Genomic DNA, 19,654 nt, shown 5'->3' with positions numbered 1-19,654 from the left:
TGCGGGCACATCCGGAAAGTTATCGATCTGAGCACATCACTTCCGGTCTTCACTCCTTTTCTCTGAGCTTCTATCGACTGTGTGACCCGCGTGTTTACACACTCCCAGGTCAGTTCACGTCTCTGTAGTGTTTTAGGCTGTCTCAGCCTCATATAATTTTGACTTGGTAAAAACAGAACAGTTCCCTGAGTCACATTACGTGATGCGGATGAAAAGGTCAAATATATTTATTACGTTACATCAGTTTTAAGAGGCCTGAGCTAGCCATTTAGCTTGGCTAGCCTACAAGCCGACAGTTCAGTTGTCATATTTTCAGAGAAATCGGGTTAATAAAGTACACTTCCCAGTTTCGGTGGCTGAAAGGTCAAGCATCCGCCCACAGCACATCTTATCGTAAGGGCGCACTGGGAAAAGTAGATAAGCTTGTAAAGTTAGTGATCTAACTGAGCTCTCTTCGCTATACAGAACGTTGCTAGCCACCAACTTTAGCTGACCACCTCTGTCTGATTTAAGCAGAACTTGAGTCGAGACTTAAAAGTGTGAAGCTATTTTTGGGCTTCTGGCAGCTGTGCATTCTTGTTCGTTTGCTGTGTCAAAAGAGAAAACGACGGGGGATTTGGGGGAGTTTTTGGTTTGGCACTTCATAATCTAATAAACTGTTGAAATCACTCATCAGGTAGCTAGCAACATACAGTTTCATAAATTGCCATAAAGATCAAAACTATTAGTAACGTTATTAACGTAGATGAGAATAAGGATTGATAAGTGTGAAATTAATGTGTGATAACCATTAGTGCTTTCATGTCTCCCAGCTCTGTGTCTAGGGAGAATTAGATTTTTTGGGGGGTTTTATTGCCTTTATTTAAAGGTCCAGTATGTAATATTTGTACTGTAATAAATCCAAAAATGACACCAATTCCTCATCAGATATTAAGGAAACATGTTAAACTGAAATACTATCTTTTCTGACAACAATGCTAATGTCAGTATTTTTTCTTTTTGAAATTTACATTCCGTGACGGAATTTATGTTTATGTTTTGGTCTGTGTGTTGTTATCAACGGCCCAGTTTGACAGGCAGGCCGGGTTGCCAGATATACCTGGAAAAACGTAAACCCAGCACGCTACAGCTGTAACGGTAGTACAGCCATGAAAGCAGCAAACAAACGAACAGGATCAACGGAGATAGATTCTACGTGACCTAAAAAAAAGAAAACAGCATGTTTCTAACAGTTGTGTGACCAGAGACGTAACAACCCCCTGGTGAATATTGGAGATGTATTTGAAAGATGGAGACAGCTTAGATCCCAAAAGGACGCAGAGTTGGCTTATTTTCTCCTGAACAGGTAAGCATTAGCTTCAGGCTAATTTATCACAGCTACTAGGGATGGGCATTTTTTGTCATTTCAACATTTGTGTACTCACATTGAATTATATAGCTAGAGTACCCAAGTTGGTTACTCGCAAAAACAATTGAGACATAGCCAGTAAAGTGATCCCGACTGGTCCTGGCTAACGCCGCCATGCTAACCCTGCTAACTGTTAACGTTACCGGGAGGACCAGGCAAGCAGCCCATGGCTGTTTACAACGTGTAGCCTCTTCAGCGGCTGGAGCCGACAACGGTGAGTTATTTCAAACCACGAGAGGGGGGCTGTAAATCAGAAAGAGAGGACTGTGAGTTTGCAGTGTGTTTAGCGATTGTTGCCGTAATTCTAAGCCAATGAAGTGTGTTCCGTCGGCAAGGTAGTGGTATTTTTAGCGTTTCGTATTGTAATTCTAAGCCGAGGAAGTGTGCCTGACTGGCGTGTGGAGAGGACAATGAGGTTGTTGTGTTTTTAGCGGTTCATACTGTAATTTTAAGCCGAAAAACTGTCTGTCAGTTGGTTACAGAGCACACACTATTACATATTGCACCTTTAACAAGACAGATTAAGGTAAGAAAAGTGGGTGAGAGAAAGGGGGATGACATACAGCAGAGGGCCACGGGTAAAAATTGAACCCATAGTCACTGCGGTAAGGACTGAGCCATGGTATATGGGCCGCATGCTCTATCAGGTGAGCTACCAGGGCACCAAGTGAGAATGAGTTGATTACTAGTCTTGCATTGCCAGACCTATCTCCACCGCTCTGTTAGCAACCCTTTCAGCTGCACGGCTTGTGGGGCTACGTCCCATGACCCTTGATAGATCCTTGGTTGAACCGGAAGGGGTTCTGTCCCTACTCCGTAAAGGCCCTCTCAAAGCCTTTTAAAGGTGCAATATGTAATATTGTGTGTAATACTGGCAGCTAGCGGTTAAAATAGTTACTGCACTACCAATTCAAAATACTGGAGAGTCGTTTCCCCCGCCCCCTCCTGCCCAGACTCGAAGTTCACGGGGGTTGCCAGGCTGAGACCGCAGCATTCACAACAATGTTGCTAGACGCTTTTCTCACATAGCCAGACATTACTCCACAGCACACCCGAGTAGCTAACGTTAGATGCTAGTCTCACATAGCCAGACATTACTCCACAGCGCAGCGGAGTAGCTAAAGTTAGATGCTAGTCTCACATAGCCAGACATTACTCCACAGCACAGCCGAGTAGCTAACGTTAGATGCTGGCTATATTGACAGTCATAAAAGCCCGTGCTCAGGCGGAGCTCTGTAACCAACTGACAGACACACTTTTTCGGCTTAAAATTACAGTATGAACCGCTTAAAACACAACAACCTCACTGTCCTCTCCACACGCCAGTCAGGCACACTTCCTCGGCTTAGAATTACAATACGAAACGCTAAAAATACCACTACCTTGCCGACTGAACACACTTCATTGGCTTAGAATTACGGCAACAATCGCTAAACACACTGCAAACTCACAGTCCTCTCTTTCCGATTTACAGCCCCCCTCTCGTGGTTTAAAATAACTCACCGTTGTCGGCTCCAGCCGCTGAAGAGGCTACACGCTGTAAACAGCCATGGGCTGCTTGCCTGGTCCTCCCGGTAACATTAACAGTTAGCAGGGTTAGCATGGCGGCGTTAGCCAGGACCAGTCGGGATCACTTTACTGGCTATGTCTCAATTGTTTTTGCGAGTCACCAACACGGGTACTCCAGCTATATAATTCAATGTGAGTACACAAATGTTGAAATGACAAAAAATGCCAGTCCCTAGTAGCTGTGATAAATTAGCATAGGAGCTATAGGCATAGAAACACGAGAGCAGCCTTAGTTCCCTGAAGCCATGCAGCTGAAAGGGTTGCTACCCCCATCCAAACAGCTGACAAATTAATGTCACACATCAGAGGAAAGGACGTCTCATCCCTCTAAAACACATTTGCTTGTTTCCTCTCTCTTCCCATGATTTCCTCGCCTCTCTCCAGCGCTTCCTCGGTGGGATGGACTAAGACGCGAGGAAGGGAGGCAAGTGGAGGAGTCAGGGATGCAATTTAAAGAAAGTGAGATGCACTACCGGAAGGCTGCTCTAGTGTATCCTTGCCTATAGCTTCTCGTTGATCCCTCATAGATGCTCGGTCCTCAGAGTAGAAATGAGATGGCCTTTACGTAGGAGGGACAGAACAACTTCCGGTTGAGCAGAGGAGTGAGGAGCTATCAAATAAGAGACATGAGATGCAGCCATGGTTAAACATCATTTGCTTCTACCAGTGTATCGCCTTGTGTAGCCTACTTCGTCCATAGCAATCCTCGCCAATCGTTCCCAAAATGTCCAAGTTAGAGAGTAATGTCGCAAACATATTCCTCGTAAATCTTAACAATCATTCCATTAAATAACCAAGTAGGTCTGCCTTATTGAACAGTCCAAAGTTTCTTCAAAACTTGCTGTGTCTGCTTTCAGTGTGTAGCTTGCTAGCTCGAAGGCTGTTGTTTCCCGTAGGGAAGGGATTTTGAGAACAGCAACACACAGAGAGCGGACATCCTGCTCATGAGCCACACGCCGGATGTCGGACTTTATCCGGGATATGTTGTTCTGTTGATCCTGACTTTCCAAATGACTGAAAGTTAAAGAGCAAATATTAAATTTGATGTGTATATGTTTCCCGTGTTAGATGAAGGAGTCGATAATGAACCAGGAGAAGCTCGCCAAACTGCAGGCGCAGGTCCGCATAGGCGGCAAGGTGAGTTGGGGTAAATGCTGGCAAATGTCTTTTATTCATTTTCTATTTTTTTTTTTTTGGTCATTAGGTTTTTGATTTATGTATTATAGCTCATTTTTGTGCTCTGTAGGGGTCAGCTCGCAGAAAGAAGAAGGTGGTGCACAGAACAGCAACAGCAGATGACAAGAAACTGCAGTTCTCCCTCAAGAAACTGGGAGTCAACAACATCTCTGGCATTGAGGAGGTATAGCAAATTATTTCTGAAAAGTCTTTTTTTCATGACATTGATGCTCCTAGGACTGGATTCTGCACTTAAAAATTTGAGTAATACATCACATGAAACAAGAGGCCAAAATTGACAATAGTACGACTGGATAAATGATTGGATTCTTATTTATATGGCGTTCTTTAATTGCTGTTAAATGTATTTAAAGCATTAAGTTAATTAATTTGCAAAGAAAACGTAGCATAAAAAAGTACGTTATGTTTCAGTTTGTTGCATAATCCTCTGAGACTGACCTTGAACACCTCTCTTCCCTTTTCCCCCCTTAATTCCTGTTTGTGTTTCACTGTAGGTGAATATGTTCACAAACCAGGGGACAGTGATCCACTTCAATAACCCAAAGGTTCAGGCCTCCTTGGCTGCCAACACATTTACGATCACAGGACACGCTGAGAACAAGCAGCTCACAGAGATGCTCCCAGGAATCCTAAACCAGCTGGGGGCCGACAGTCTTACCAGTCTCAGGAGATTAGCAGAGACCCTGCCTAAACCGGGTACCTACAACACTCTTTACTCATCTGTTTGCATGTATCAGTAGTTTTGTGTACCGTCTTTAAACAATTTGCTGTTTGTTCTTCTTCCCCCTAATAGCTGGAGAGAACAAAGGCCCCATGGTTGCTGCTGAAGAGGAGGATGATGATGATGATGTTCCAGGTAAGCAAATTTGCACTTACCCTTTTAAAACCAAGATTTGCATTAGTTTATTGTTAATATAATGTATTAAAATTGCCACGTTATCACGTAAACGGTAGTATTCGGACCGGAAGGGAACGCAAATTTCGGTTCCGAATGAAATATTTTCCCTCTGTCGGTCTGGACGGCGGCAGACTCTTTTTATCTTTCTCCCTTTTCTGCCGAGTGGCGCACGTGCCTGCTCGCGGTGTGAAGCGCGTGTCCATTCTATTATTGGTTATGCACTCTACAATCTCTGCTGATAGACGGCTGCTTTTTGTACACGCTCCGACGTAAAAATATCACACTTTCTCTGTAGTCTACCGTTAGCTAGCTATTGTAAATGTAGGCTACTTTTAAAACAGCATATTTTCCCTCTGGGCTCACCAAAACGAACATAAAAGCATATTAACCATTCACTGACTGCACGTGATCGCTAGTAAACATATTACACTTGCTCTGCTAGTCTATCGTTCAGGACAAGACCGTGTAGACTGATGGTGGGGGAGGCGGTGCAGCCTCCCCAAATTGTCTGCCCTTTCAAACTCATACCATCGGAATCGTAAAAAACCAAACGGTACCCAACACTAGTCCAGAAAAGGCTGACCTTTGCTTATATGTCTTGTCACATGGAAAAGGTTTGATCTCATTATATCTAAAAACTTTACGTTTGGGGCGGCCTCTAGCTCACCCAGTAAGAGCGTCCTGCAGCGGTGCGGGTTCGAAACCGACCTGCTGCCCTTTGCTGCGTGTCATCTCCCATCTTTCTCCCCCTTTCATGTCTATCCACTGTCACTTTCATGTCCATCCACTGTCAAAAAAAAACTAAAAATAGAAACGTTACATTTCAATGTATCTGGGTGTGTATTTAAGTCTCTCCCGACAATATTTATGGATGAATTCAGAGGGCTGATATTTTTGGTTAGATTCATTTAGTAATTAAGTTTTATTTGTATGCTAAATCTTGTGCTCATTGAGAAATGTCCTTACCTTATCTGTCACTGTTTTCAGTCATCCAACCCACCTTACCCTCTGTTTTCGTTTTCAGATCTTGTTGAAAACTTTGACGAGGCTTCAAAGGACGAGGCAAACTAACAATCACCAGCGGACATTTCATCATCTCGACTTACCATACTTTGACAGAGCAGCATTTTGTAATTGTTCATCTCCCTAATTCCTCTGTGGCTACAAACAAAAGTAGCTTTTTAATTGTAACTTTGAAAATTGGGCAAAAACGAGTAAAATTGACTTTTAATGGCACATATCTTACACTTTTTTGTTTGATTTGCCTCATTCTGCAGTAAAGTCAAATTATTAATTCAATGGAATGTGCAAACCTTTTCCTTTCACATGCTGCCTCTCCTGCATTGTGATGCCCATACATCAAACATGTATTGGTGGAATTAATCATGTAATAAAAATTACATTTAAATTTCTCTTTTTTTTTTTTTTTTTTTTTTTTTTTTTTTTTTACAATTATTGGAAATACATGTTTACTTAGTTGGTTTCATTATATTCAAACTCATGGTCCTAGATTTCTAAATGTCCCCAGGGGATTAGGTAATTGAAATCATTAGTAATAACTACTAAACCTCAAAGTCTTGGTTATCATTGGCTGTGCAGCTGAGCACCACATATCAGTGAGTGTAGGCCTACACTGAGCCTGAAGCATTTGACAGACTTCACAGCCCAACACACAATCTTATATTCTTGAATGTAAGTGGGGAAAAAAAACAATAGGAGCTTGATAAGAACCTTCAGGTTGCAGTTAAACGGGTAGTGCAATCTATATTTACGACGATTCCTTTAGGGGATTGGTCCAGTGCCATCGGATGTACCTCATTTTTGGCTGGATGTCCCTGAGCTTCTGCTTTCTTTGTGTTGGCATTCTTAACTCCGGTAGATTTATGAGGACTATGGTGGATGTTGAAACTGTTGACCCATTTCTTGGGCAGCCTTTATGGGTTGTTTAAAACAACCAGGCTATGAGGTCACTTCAGTCCAGATAATAAAACAACTAGTTTTATTATCTGGACTGTAGTAACCTCATTGCCTGGTATAGTGCTGAAAGTACTCAAAGATAAACATGTTCTTAAGTTTTGGGATTCATATGCAAGTAACACATTGAACTGTCTGGGACTTTTTGGCTTTGTTCACATTGATTTTGTTGTTCACAATCTGATTCAGAGGAAAAGTTGGGTGACTAAAAACTATCTTTCAACTAGATTCAAATCACAACAGAAATAAAATTCAAAAACCTGAAAATTACAGTATATAAACATTCATTACTAATTTAAAATCAAACCACTAACTAACACATAACTAACTGAAATTATGAGTTCAGTGGTAGAGCAACATATGTAATGTGCTTACCACCAATAGACAGTTGTGTCTCTTTCTGGTCAATTCAAGTCAAGCTTTGACAACACATACATCGGACCTTTACGACACATTATGTCCTCAGTAAGTTAGTCTCGCATTGCCTACCTCCACAGCGCTGCGGAGAAATAAGTAGATCAACTTCTGTATGTAGTTGCTCTGCACTCATTTGCAAGATTTTTTTTAGATGTGAACATTTCAAATTGAAAGACCTTTTTTTTGGAGTTATACATTTGCAATAATGTGATAATTTATCACAGTCACTCACTGTAATTAAATACTGTGAATACAGACAAGGAGAGAGCTTATTTGAGTACATTAAATTAGTCTCAGCAGATACATGAATAATGTGGTTTAGGCTTTTAAGGAACTGAAACCTGAAACCGACTTTTTCTGTTCAGATGCCCAAACAGGTTTCGCAGAATTTTCAGTCATAATGTGGTTACAATGTGGTCATACTGTAGATGGTAGTTTTTATTAACTATACAGGTTAACACATGATGGGATTTACATATTTGTGAGGATAAACACATGATCAAAATGTGTTTTTCAAGTGCGAAATAGTTGACATTTGGCCAGACAAAATTGGACCATGATTAATGGGCAGGGGAAGTCCTGGTGTCTCTCCCTCCCTCTCTCTCTTTTTTATGTGCGTGAACATGCATGTGTTCATGCTCTTCAACTTTGGGATCATCAAATGTCATCACAATGATGGGGTAATACTGGGTTATTTCTGGGATCTAAGTCTAGAATGAAGGTTAAGAAAAATATTATTATTGATGAAAAGATACACAGGCGCAGACTTTTTACTATATATTGCCTACTGTAAGTTGCTCTTGTATGGCTGCAGCTAATGATTTTTTTTGTTATGGATGAATCTAATGATTCATTTTTCAATTAATCAATTAACGATGAATCATTTGGTCTACAAAGTGTGAGGAAATAGTAATAAATGCCTCTCCCAATTTCCGTAAATCCCAAGTTTACATATTCAAAGTGCTTGTTTTGTGCGACCAACAATTCAAAACACTTTTCTTGTAGAAAGTGTGTGTGTGTGTGTGTGTGTGTATGTTGGTAATCGGACACTGTATATCTCACATGTGGTGTCATGTTACAGTATTTCACCTTAAAAGCCAAGGGCAACCCCCCAACCCACTGAACACCCACACTTAACACTCTCTCAGTCCCTTATTTGAAACTTACAGTTTATCTGTTTGCAAAATTTGACATGCAAAACAGTAAAGAGGAAATGCACCAATATGCTCTTATCAATTCACTATATCGCACATCCAAAGGTGTCATGATGATGATGACGATGATGATGATGATGATGATGATGCATGCTGTATGCAACGGTATAAAAATGAAGCAGTTGGAGCATACAATCATCAAGATTACCACGACTGAACTTCTGCTAATAGCGTCACGTCGGTGTAACTTACACATCCAAATGGTAAGAAATACCTATTTGATAATATTGAACTTAAACATGCTTTGTATACATGTTTTCAAATTATACTTATCTGATCAGTTAATGTTGCAATTGATTGTATATGGCAAATGATAGAATAGCTAGAGAATACACTCTGCAATAATTTTGCATTATCATAACACATTCTCAACTAAAATCATTCAGCCAATTGAAATGTCCCATGAACAGATACAAAAAAAAATTGTTTCTCAATTGAAGATTAAATGGGAAATACTAATAATAAAATGATAGCAAATAAAGGGGTAATTACTTAGGTTTTAATGCAAGTAGAAATGGATCATTTTCAACAATCTGCTCTTGCTGTCACATAATTCTTCAGAAGAGTTTGTCACTGTGGATGTGTGGGCTGCTGTTCATCAGCCTCACCGGAGCACATGGACTCGACCACTTTCCAGAAAATTGTATGTCTTATTTATGGTATCATTCATTTTTCTATATCTTGAATGGTTCTAAATCTGGTCATCTTGACGTGTGTGTGTGTGTGTGTGTGTGTGTGTGTGTGTGTGTGTGTATTTATGTTTGTGTAGTTGTGGTGGCAAAAAGGAATGATGCAAATCCAGTCACACTGACCTGCCATACAACAACTGACGAAGCTGTCACATGGAAGTTTCATGGTGAAGAGACAGAGAGAGATGTCGAATTGGAGGACAATGTCCAGCAGAACGGTCAAAATCTGTCCGTGTCAGAGGTAGATACACCCATGTTGGGAAACTACAGCTGCTGGAGAGAACAAGAAATGTTGTCATCAACTTATCTGCTGCTGGAGCCTGAGGAGGAAGACGAGTTGGGTGAGAGATGCTCTGGTTTCATTTCCCATTCATTCAGTCAAAAGTCTCTCAAATAGAGGAACGTATCAGTGCAAACCTACATCCAAAATAGCCAATGTCTTGAAACTCGCTGCATTTCTGACTGGGTGAATCATTCTCTCTCAAGGATGAGCCTGGAAGTTGACAAATACCGAACCATTCTATGATGCACTTTCAACATAAATGTCTTACATTAATTGATATTTTCTCTCCATATTTTGATGTGACAAAATCCAAACATTTTCCATTAAACTTGTAATCACTTACATTGTGTATCTTTATAGATAATCTCTCTTTCAGATGTTGGGCAAAGTCTTATGACTGTAACTTCAGTTGTGAATGGACCCACAATGAACAAACAGCTGTGCGCCTTGGACTGGGCCATGACTGGTAAAGACAAATTACAGTAAAGTAGCCAAAAGTATAGCATATAGTTTATAGTAAGATGGACCCAACAAGCAGACAGATGTGTATGTTTCTCAGTTACATATATTTTACTCAGTGTCTGTTTTACTGCTTGCCTCTGTAGCAGTGAACGTAGGAAGTCGTGTCATTGGGTCAGCAGTGATCGGCTGGTAGATGGGAGATTCCAGTTTGAGCTGTCCCACTCCCTCTCACCTTACGCTGAGGAAAGCACCATGCTCGAACTCACTGCTGAGGCCATCGTTAATCTCTCCATCCTCAGGAGAACCAAGAGATTTTATCTCAGAAACATCGGTAAGCTGAGTGATACAAGGCATTTAACCAAAGGTTATCAAGATTTGAAGTAAACAGCATCTTTTGCAAAACATCACTGACAAAGTTGTTCACAAAGTACAAAAATAGATTATTCAGTTGTTTGGAAATTGGTTTTGAAAGATGGAAAGCAAACAAGTTAATACTAACAATAAGTGTTTGGTAACAATGATACATTGTTCAGTAAAGTAACTTTCTGATGAAGTGAAAGGTATATTCTACACATTATCAAAAAAAAAAAGAGAATCCAAGTACAAAAAAATTAATTCATGACTCAAAAAGTCATTTCATCGCTCATAATTAAATCCTTTTTGTAAATCAATGGACTTTTTTTCAGCAAAAACATTTGTTAATTTACATATATATTTGAATGATTCCCACGTTGGGATACACACGTTGACTCCTGTTTTGTTGATTTTCCTTCTGTCTAGTTCAACCCGATAGTCCCCAAATTGTCAAGTGTCAGGAAGGAAAAGAGAACCTGAATGTGATTATTGATGCACCATCTAGCTGGTCAACTCCTCACAGCTTCTTCAATCTGGAGCACGAGATTGAATATGTGTTCAAAGATGATGGCAAGGTACACACAAGTCTGGTGATGTCTCCATGTCTGTCATTCTCTCCATTGCATTTTGTTTTCTTATTGTGCGACCTGTCTGACTTTAGACTGGACGTTCTTCATCTGATCGGATACCGAAGGGGATCAGCAAGCTGAGGGTTCGCTCCAGAGACTCGCTGGTGCCCTCAGCCTGGAGCCAGTGGACTCCCTGGAAAAATGTAACCCAATGACATTATTTGAACCCAACACTGTCTGCTCCTGCTCTTTCTTTGTTCTTCTTATGTGCCTACAATTTCCTCTCACCTGCTAGTTTTCACTATGTGCTTCTGGCTGGCCAAGAGATAACACAGCACTCACCAGAAGCTCAGTAATACGTCAAGAGTTTGTTTTACGATAGATCAGTCCAGCACACTTTCATTTTTATTTATGACTGTAAATAATGTCTATTTATTTGTGCATTATTTATTACTTATTTAAAATCATACACACAAAAAAGAAAAAAAAACACAATTACAGAACTAGCGTGAAATGTGAATGAACTTCTAAGGAAATTCTTTCTTGCTAACATAAGGACTATTTCCCAATTTGGGGTCTGGTAACCACCAGAGGTTCTTGTGAGGGCAAATGGAAGTCCGTAGAAAATAAAAACACTAGAGACATTGCTAAATTTACTTCCCAACTCACAACACAGCCGTTTCGGTGATTCAATATGAAGTTTTATCTACCAGCAAAAAATGTCTGATAGGCGTTTAATAGGGCCAAATCTTATAAAATTGGTCCCAGCAGTTTTATCCATTTAAGGATCCTTGTTACATAATTTAACATGAATCATAACTGTAGGAGTCTAGTTCCGTCTGCACTTTAGACAGACTTTGGCACGGTATGTTTCTTGGCCCTGTATATTTCTGTAAAGGTTGTTGGCGTTTCTGTGTATTTTAGTGGTTTGGCACTGTGCAAAACAAATGGCTATTAAAAGAGCTTTGTGTTTCCTTCCTGATATATGTTCCTTCTTCATTTATCTGTTGCTCATGTCATGTGTACAACTACTGACTTAAATTAGAAATTCATTGAATGTAATGCAGTGTCCAATGTCCATATGTACATGGGGGTGGACAAAATATTAGAAACATAAGTCACTGAGTTAAACAGAAACAAGATTAGATGCTATACTTTTAGGTACTCATCACTACAATACTGAAGTAAGTTAGAATAATAGGTGTCTTATTTCTTCATGACCTACTAACCAGATTTGTTATAGATGACAAATGCATTTAAACGCAAAAATTAGGGTATCAGTTGATATCTGAAATTCTATATTTCCTTTTTCTTCCTATAGTTTATAACATTGTCAGGTTAGGAGGTACATTTTGCCATCTATTATTCACTGAAATTGGTGGGCATGCTGAAAGCCCAATAAAAATGCAACATTTGGTTTTGATACTCCCAAATCTCAAAAGTAAAATCAATCATCATTTGCTGATACCTCAGTAACAAGCAAACAAAATCTTTTCCAGAGACCCTTACATAGATACACCTGGAGCTGAGCTTGAAACTTGAGCAATAAATTACACTGTTATACAGAGAAATAGCATGCTCCACTGTAAATGTAATGTAATGTAATATTGCATGCCAGTGAAAGTGACAAAACAGTTACTCTTAAAGTATTGTAATGGTAGTTTTACTTGATATGCATAGCCATGACTTGGGAAGACTAATTTAATTTATTTATTTGTTTGTAAGACTTAAAGGATTGCTTATTTCATTTTATTCTCATCGTTTTAGACCCTAATCTCTCATTAACTCATTGCAGGTGATAACAGGGAAAAAGAAGCTATGCAAATGCAAAAACCCAGCAAAATCTTGCTGCCCAGAGTTGCCATCTGGGTTCTTGGACAATTGCAAGAAGAGAATGAAGAAAAAAAAGAACATACATACTAAGCAGAGCCAGACATCTTAAAAAGAAAATGCTTAATAAAAACATGCTATGCAACTGGGATCGTGCTGGTGTACAAACACCTTTTATTTAAAAACAGTGGGAAAATATTTGGATGTATTTATATGAAGTAATTAAAATTGCATTTGCCAAGTGCATGAACAAAGAGTCAACATTGGAGATGGTGTAGAGGACACACATATACTCTTGCAATAAATCTATACCTTCATGAAAGTAATATTGTTCAGTTTTTGTTAAAACTGTCTGTATTTTATTTAATTACTATAATTATGCATTCCATTCATGGAGGATGAATTTATGGTTGTCATTATTATATGTTTAGCAGCTGGAAAACTGAAATGTAGTGGGAACGTTGTAGTTGAGTTTGTTTTTTCATAGTGCATTTCATTAATCTGTGAGTTTACTGGTTTGTAACAAATAAATTGTTGTCTTAATATGGGCCTTGCAATGTTTATCACCCAAGTTTGATGCCCTGTCTTGAATAGGGTCCCTGTGACCTGCTGTATTACTTTGCATTATTATAGGATACTTATATGGTACATATTTCTAAATTGGCCTTTTTCCACTGAAGACAGTTTGACTTGTCACAGTAGGAAATGAGCAAGTCCATCCATCCATCCATCTTCGTCCGCTTATCCGGTGTCAGGTCGCGGGGGGAGCAGCTCCAGCAGGCTTGAGAGTGGCATTAGTAGAATTCAAATTAGACTTGAAATGCTGAAACGAAACCCCCCCCTGCTGGAAATGAGCAAGTATAAATAATAAATGATGGCTGAATTCCATTAAGCTGCTGGGTTTAAAGTCAAAATGAGATGTTGGCAAAGCGGGACTGGGACAAGTCTGTGTGCAGACCTACGAACAGAAACATCTCAACACTACTCTGGATTAGCTTCACCTGCTTTTAGCATTGTTTGTCTTTTGTCACAGTGTAGGAAAGCACATTGTTATCACCAGATAAGATACATTTTGATTGATTGTCTGAACCAGTGTAGCATGAAAGCAGGGTCAAATTAGCAAACTAAGATAGGGGGCTAATGGGGCCCAACAGCTCAATTTAGCCCCGCGGCACCCTAACAGATTAATGCGGCTTTGCAACCTACGCATGCGTATTAAAAGAAGCGCGGAAGTGCTTGCTAGCTTCTTTGTTGTTTATTGACAGAACGGTAGCTAGCACACAGCACATATGGACAAATACCGCTCTCAAATAGAAAGCCACACTAAAGTATCGTGTATGTAACGTTGAGAAGCTCTACAGATGTCTTGAACATGGCGAAGGTTGTCCGCACGACAGCTTTAATATTATACCTCTGGAGTGTTTTAATGCAGTTCAATCGCACATCAGGTGAGTAACGTTAACGTTAAGGAGCGGGGGCAATTTTCAACGCCAGTTAACAGCTAATGTAGCTAGAGGGTTGGTGTTTCAGAAGCTTGCTAAGGCTTTGTTTTTACCGTTTTATATTCCCTGTGAATTTCCTTCCAATGCAGACTGCAATTGCTGCCGTGGTTTACCAACACTGACGATGATGCCGTTGTTCACATCTCTAACATAAGATGGCTAACGTTAGTCGTGTAAATGTTTCTTTTATTGAACTGCTCTAGGTCTTGGGATCAATGAACTGCTTTATTTCCGGGTCATCAGTCCAGAAGACATAGGGTACATCTTCAGTGCAGCGCCTGCTAAAGACTTTGGAGGAGATTTTGTTAGTACCTGCCCTTTTCTGGATTCCATTTGTTGGCCAAATAATTATCAAGCCTCATGTGCACTCACCATCTAATCACATTCCTCTCTTTTCCTTTGGTCCCCAGACGTCATCATATGATGAGATTTTCCTTGTGCCAGCAGACCCAGCAGATGGCTGCTCAGACCTGGAGGACAGAGCAGTCATCCAGGGACAAATAGTCCTCATGGAAAGAGGGTATGTACATAACACTCATTACCTGCATATGCTGAAGAGGACGTGAACACAAACCAGTGTTGGGGAAACTGGAACTTTAAGCCATTTGGGGGTGGGGGTCGAAGATGTAGTCTAATATTAAAGCTACCTCGTGAAAGAATTTCTCCCATCTAGCGGTGAAATTGTATATGACAACCAACTGAATATTACTTTCTAGCCCCTCCCATTCCGAGCACGTTTTATTCCAAGAAGTACGACTTCGTCCGTGAGTGTTCCTTCCAGTGTAATAGTTTTACGTTATTTTGGTACCGTGTCATTGCTAACATCAGCTATCAGGTTCCCAAACATATGCAAGCTAATGTTTGTAAATTATCAGTGCTATCGTTATTCTGTATATTGTACGAGATTAATAGTGTAAGGCAATGTTTACAGCGTAGGAGAGAAGCAACGGAGGTTTGTGTTTTTAATATATTTCTCTAAGCATTATGAACAATCATGTCAATGAAACCGAAATTAGCTCTTAGTATCTCCATCGTTTACACGCAGATGTTCTAGCTGTAGCTAGTCTGTGTTACAGCTGCACATGACGTGAGTTGTCTGTCAGGGAAATTACGATACATATGATTACGTTTATGTTACAAGGTAGACAATCCTTGTTCATCATTGACGCGAGAAAAAGTATCCTAGATGTCTTTCTAGTGTTATGCACAACCATGCTATTGTTAGCCAAGCAACTATAAAACTTTGAATACACACAAATAGGCAGAATTACTTTTTGAGAAGAAAGCAGGCAACTTCGGCATCCCTTTTAAAATCCTTGCTCCTTATGAGCTCTTTCCATCTTGGAAAAGCCACTCCAATATTAACTTTGGTCTTGTTGCTTTGCCTGTTGCGTTGTCATTTTAATTATCTTTTTAACTTCCTTGGTGACTTAGTTACATGTCCTCGAGAATAGGCGTGATCCTCTTCAACAGGCTTTCAAATCTGCCGCAAGTCACCCTCCCTGGCATTCGTCACGGTGCCGCTGCGCGTAAAAGTGTGAAAGGCAGGGGTATGTCCCTCTTTGGCTAATGTATTTTAAAGATGGAGGCACAACATGGCGGCCGTCATTTGAGTGACTCGCTCTTATGTATTCCGAATGATTCTGATTGGCAGATTCTACACTTATGAGAATACTTTGATTAGTTGGTGGAAGTAATTACACATGAAGGAACGCACATTTGTAAAAGAACAAAGGGGGTTTTGCTAAGAATCAAATAAAAAAATTACACAATGGAGCTTTAAGCTTTAACAAATTATGAGATTTGATTAAATAGCCAGTAAGGCAACTGGTATAAGCTATAAGGTGGGGTGTTATACTTGACTGTCCTATCACAGACTTAAGAGGACAGTTTAAGCTATTCTGATGCCGCCCATTTATTCCAGTCAAAGGCTGGCTATGTGTAACCTGACTCCGCCAGATGGATTGCTTCGCATTTGTTCGGCATATCCATCTGGGAACTTTCTGTTGGAGAACTTTTGGGAAGGGGCGAAAACACTGGTTAGCTGATTGGATAATCCATCTGTCTATCACCTATGTTGGTGATAGACGGGCCAAATCAACCAATCAGATCAACGAAGCGTATGAAAATACAACCACAAGCCCGCCCCTGCTGCTGCAGGCAAAGCATAGCTCGTTAGCTCAGCAAGCAAGCAACATGTCGGTAAAGGATATTTGCCGTTTGTGTAACGAGAATTTAGGAATAAAAGGCACCCTTTCAGGTTCCCGGTCCATATTCCAAAAGAAGGATCCAAGAGAAAAAAGCATTAGCGAGCAGCTAACAGAATTAGGGCTACCGCTGTCTGAAAATACTGGTTAGCTGATTGGATAAACCATCTGTCTATCACCACCTAACCCACCTCAAAACCAACGCTGATTGGCCCAGTCATTTGGCGAATGGCTCCAAATTTTCTCTATCTCAAGATGACTGATCTGCGAGTGGAAAACTGGAGCTCGCGAGATCAGGATGGTTTCACGAGTCTAGGCTATGTGTATTGTACAGGGGAAAAAAACCTTTAGGGCCCATAGCACGTGTGTGTTCCTAATTGTCTTGTCTAAAAGTCTTTCTGGGGTTTGACTGGGGTCACCATAGGGAAAAGGGAACAGCCCAGTGTTGTTCCTGGGGGCTTGGTTCTTTCCCAACAACAATAACTGAAAAAACATGTTTGACATTGAAGTTGGTTGTGGGTTGATCCAGTCTATCAGACATGACCGCACAAATCCATACCCAAACATGGGTTGGACGCTGCTTGGCAAACAAAAGATATTGACTTCTACACCTCTCAAATCTAAATGTTACTCTTTCAGTTGTAAAGATATTTGAACAAAATTGCAGGCAAGCATAAATGCAGTAAGCTTGATATTCTGGCTTTTTAAAGAAATACCAAGAGTCTATTGTGTCCTCTTGGAATATCCAGTGTAAAAACAAAGTCTTGCTAGTCTTGCTTAAAACAAAATATTACTAGCTTTGCTATGCTTGCTTAAATATGTATGTTAAGAGTCATCTGTTGAGAATTACAGTTGCAGACCTCAAGCTCAACTTTAGTTTATTGTCAGACAAAAAGTACTCCATAATACTCAGGGCCTTCCTACTGCAGCAGGAGGTGTTCATGTCCTAAATCTGTGGCACTGATGTTCCCATGAGTTTTGAAGCTGTTTTAACTGTCCTTAGTTGTTTGTAGTCTTGTACAGTCAGATTGCCAAACCACACCGGTATGCTAGTAAGGATGCTCTCTATAGCCGTGATAGAAATTGACCAGGGTTTTTGTGGGCATTCCCTATTTTTAAGGCATCACAGAAAGTGTAGTCTCTGCTGTGCCTTCTTAACAACACAACTGGTGTTTAGAGACCCAGGAGAGGGAGTCTGCGATTTGGATGCCTCAGCATCTGATGTTCTTCACAATTTCAGCAAGGGCATCATTGATGTGAACTGGTGGCCGTTGTGGACTTTCTAAAATTAACAATTCTCTCATTTGTCTTTTCAACATTAAGTGAGAGGTTGTTGTCTTGACACCATATGGATAGGTCCCTCACCTATAGGCATCCTCATTGTTATCATTTATCAGTTCAATCACTTTGGTGTCATCTCCAACTTTCACAACACTGTTATTATATTTGATAACGCAGTCATATGTGAACAGACTATAGAGTAAGGGACAAAGGCAGCAACCCTGCGGTGCTCCTGTGTTGAGAACTATGATAGATTATAGACTGTATATAAAGATGGAAGGCTTGACCACTCCCCAAAAGTGAAGCCAAAACATCTGGATCGCCCCCTGGTGGCTGGCTGCAGTATAATAATAATCCCCACTCCCTCCATGTTAGTAGATTCAATAGTTCTAAAGAAAGTTTAACATGTGCTTAGTATCCGGTGTCATACACAGCATTTGTGTGTGAAGATAATTAGCATAACTACATGTAAGTTATGGGGAGGACATTATGTTTTTGGAATGTTTTACTGCAAATTAATCACACTGTCTTTAGTTCCTGCCTTGATATTTTCTCACACTTCTTTCTCTGTTTTTTTGTGCGCACCAGAGGTTGCTCCTTTGTACAAAAGGCCCGACACGTGGAGGAAGCAGGAGGAAAAGCTGTTCTGATTGCTGATAATGTAGTGGACAATGACAGTCAATACCTTGATATGATCACTGATGGAAGCACTGCCAAACCAAACATTCCTGCTCTATTCCTGCTGGGACGTGATGGGTAAGACAGACGCAGACACACAGTCATTCAGTGTTTTTTTTTAATATAAGCATTAATGCAATACATCTCGGGACAATTATAATTTTTTTTCCCTTTTTCCATGCGTTCTAGGATGATGATCAGACGATCTCTTCAGAGACAGGCCCTGCCGTGGGCTGTCATTTCCATTCCTGTCAATGTTTCCTCTTTGGCCTCGTTCCCACTAAAGCAACCCCCATGGACACTGTGGTAGAAATGACGCACATCCACAACTTAATGCTCTTGCCCACTCAACCTCAACTCAATCTCACTCAGCTGTGAATAAACTCACAGCCTCACAGGAAAAATCTTCATTGGTGGTTAAACAAATTTACACACACTAGTGGTGAATCGGTAAAATTTACATGTGTACGCATGATTATATCACATTTAAACACACAGCCAAAGTTTTTAAATGGACTCTTTGCCTGAGCTGTTTAACTGGGTGAGGACAGACAAACTCAGCAAAAACATGCATGCTTGTTCTCAGCTGAAGTTGAATGAATTAGCATTATTTTAAAGATATTGAGTCTGTTTTCTAGTTGAGTAGGTTCTCCAGGAACTTCGGTGCAGATGATTTGTTGGTCAATAGTCAGTAGTAAAACTGGAAAATTAGATATGCATTACACATACTGATTGAAGCACCAATTCTTTTGCCTTGTCATATAATACAAGTTGTTGCGTACGGCCACAATGGGAGGGGAGAAAATAGGCCCTGACAGCATTTATTTAACTTCACTACAATACAGAATACCAGGAATGTCATCTCACTGTAAAAATGATAATAAATTACTCTTTATTAAATATTTGGTAAAAAGATTTATGTTGCATCATTTATTGCCTTTCTGAGGTACACATCTATACAACTTTAAAGATTATACACACATTTTCTGTCCGCTAAATCACCCAGACTACTTTAAGTAGTATAACGTGTTGCCCTCATTAACTTTTGTATTTTATATTTATTGTCATTTTTAATACTACTGATCCAGGAAAGCGCAGTTTGAATAAACGGGATTGACGCAA

General features: G+C 40.1%; 3 protein-coding genes across 3 annotated transcripts; all 3 read left to right on the top strand.

The window, feature by feature from the left end:
- LOC114555492 (transcription factor BTF3) lies at positions 1-6,484 on the top strand. The gene is made up of 6 exons (XM_028577914.1): positions 1-108; positions 4,046-4,114; positions 4,224-4,337; positions 4,669-4,870; positions 4,968-5,030; positions 6,097-6,484. Exons 2-6 carry the CDS (start codon positions 4,046-4,048, stop codon positions 6,141-6,143), a joined length of 495 nt encoding a protein of 164 aa, XP_028433715.1. The 5' UTR covers positions 1-108; the 3' UTR covers positions 6,144-6,484.
- A 2,335-nt stretch (positions 6,485-8,819) lies between these two features.
- il12b2 (interleukin 12B 2) lies at positions 8,820-13,407 on the top strand. The gene is made up of 8 exons (XM_028578964.1): positions 8,820-8,880; positions 9,239-9,320; positions 9,447-9,707; positions 10,010-10,115; positions 10,255-10,442; positions 10,892-11,040; positions 11,127-11,237; positions 12,830-13,407. The coding sequence occupies exons 1-8, from the start codon at positions 8,878-8,880 to the stop codon at positions 12,974-12,976; spliced, it is 1,047 nt and encodes a 348-aa protein (XP_028434765.1). The 5' UTR covers positions 8,820-8,877; the 3' UTR covers positions 12,977-13,407.
- A 665-nt stretch (positions 13,408-14,072) lies between these two features.
- Positions 14,073-19,447, top strand: LOC114555734 (protease-associated domain-containing protein 1). The gene is made up of 5 exons (XM_028578351.1): positions 14,073-14,312; positions 14,570-14,670; positions 14,777-14,886; positions 18,443-18,610; positions 18,722-19,447. The coding sequence occupies exons 1-5, from the start codon at positions 14,237-14,239 to the stop codon at positions 18,840-18,842; spliced, it is 576 nt and encodes a 191-aa protein (XP_028434152.1). The 5' UTR covers positions 14,073-14,236; the 3' UTR covers positions 18,843-19,447.
- Positions 19,448-19,654: the final 207 nt, after the last annotated feature.

Source organism: Perca flavescens, chromosome 5 (assembly GCF_004354835.1).
Source record: "Perca flavescens isolate YP-PL-M2 chromosome 5, PFLA_1.0, whole genome shotgun sequence".
NCBI lineage: Eukaryota > Metazoa > Chordata > Actinopteri > Perciformes > Percidae > Perca > Perca flavescens.
This window is presented reverse-complemented; position numbering and strand designations above follow the sequence as displayed.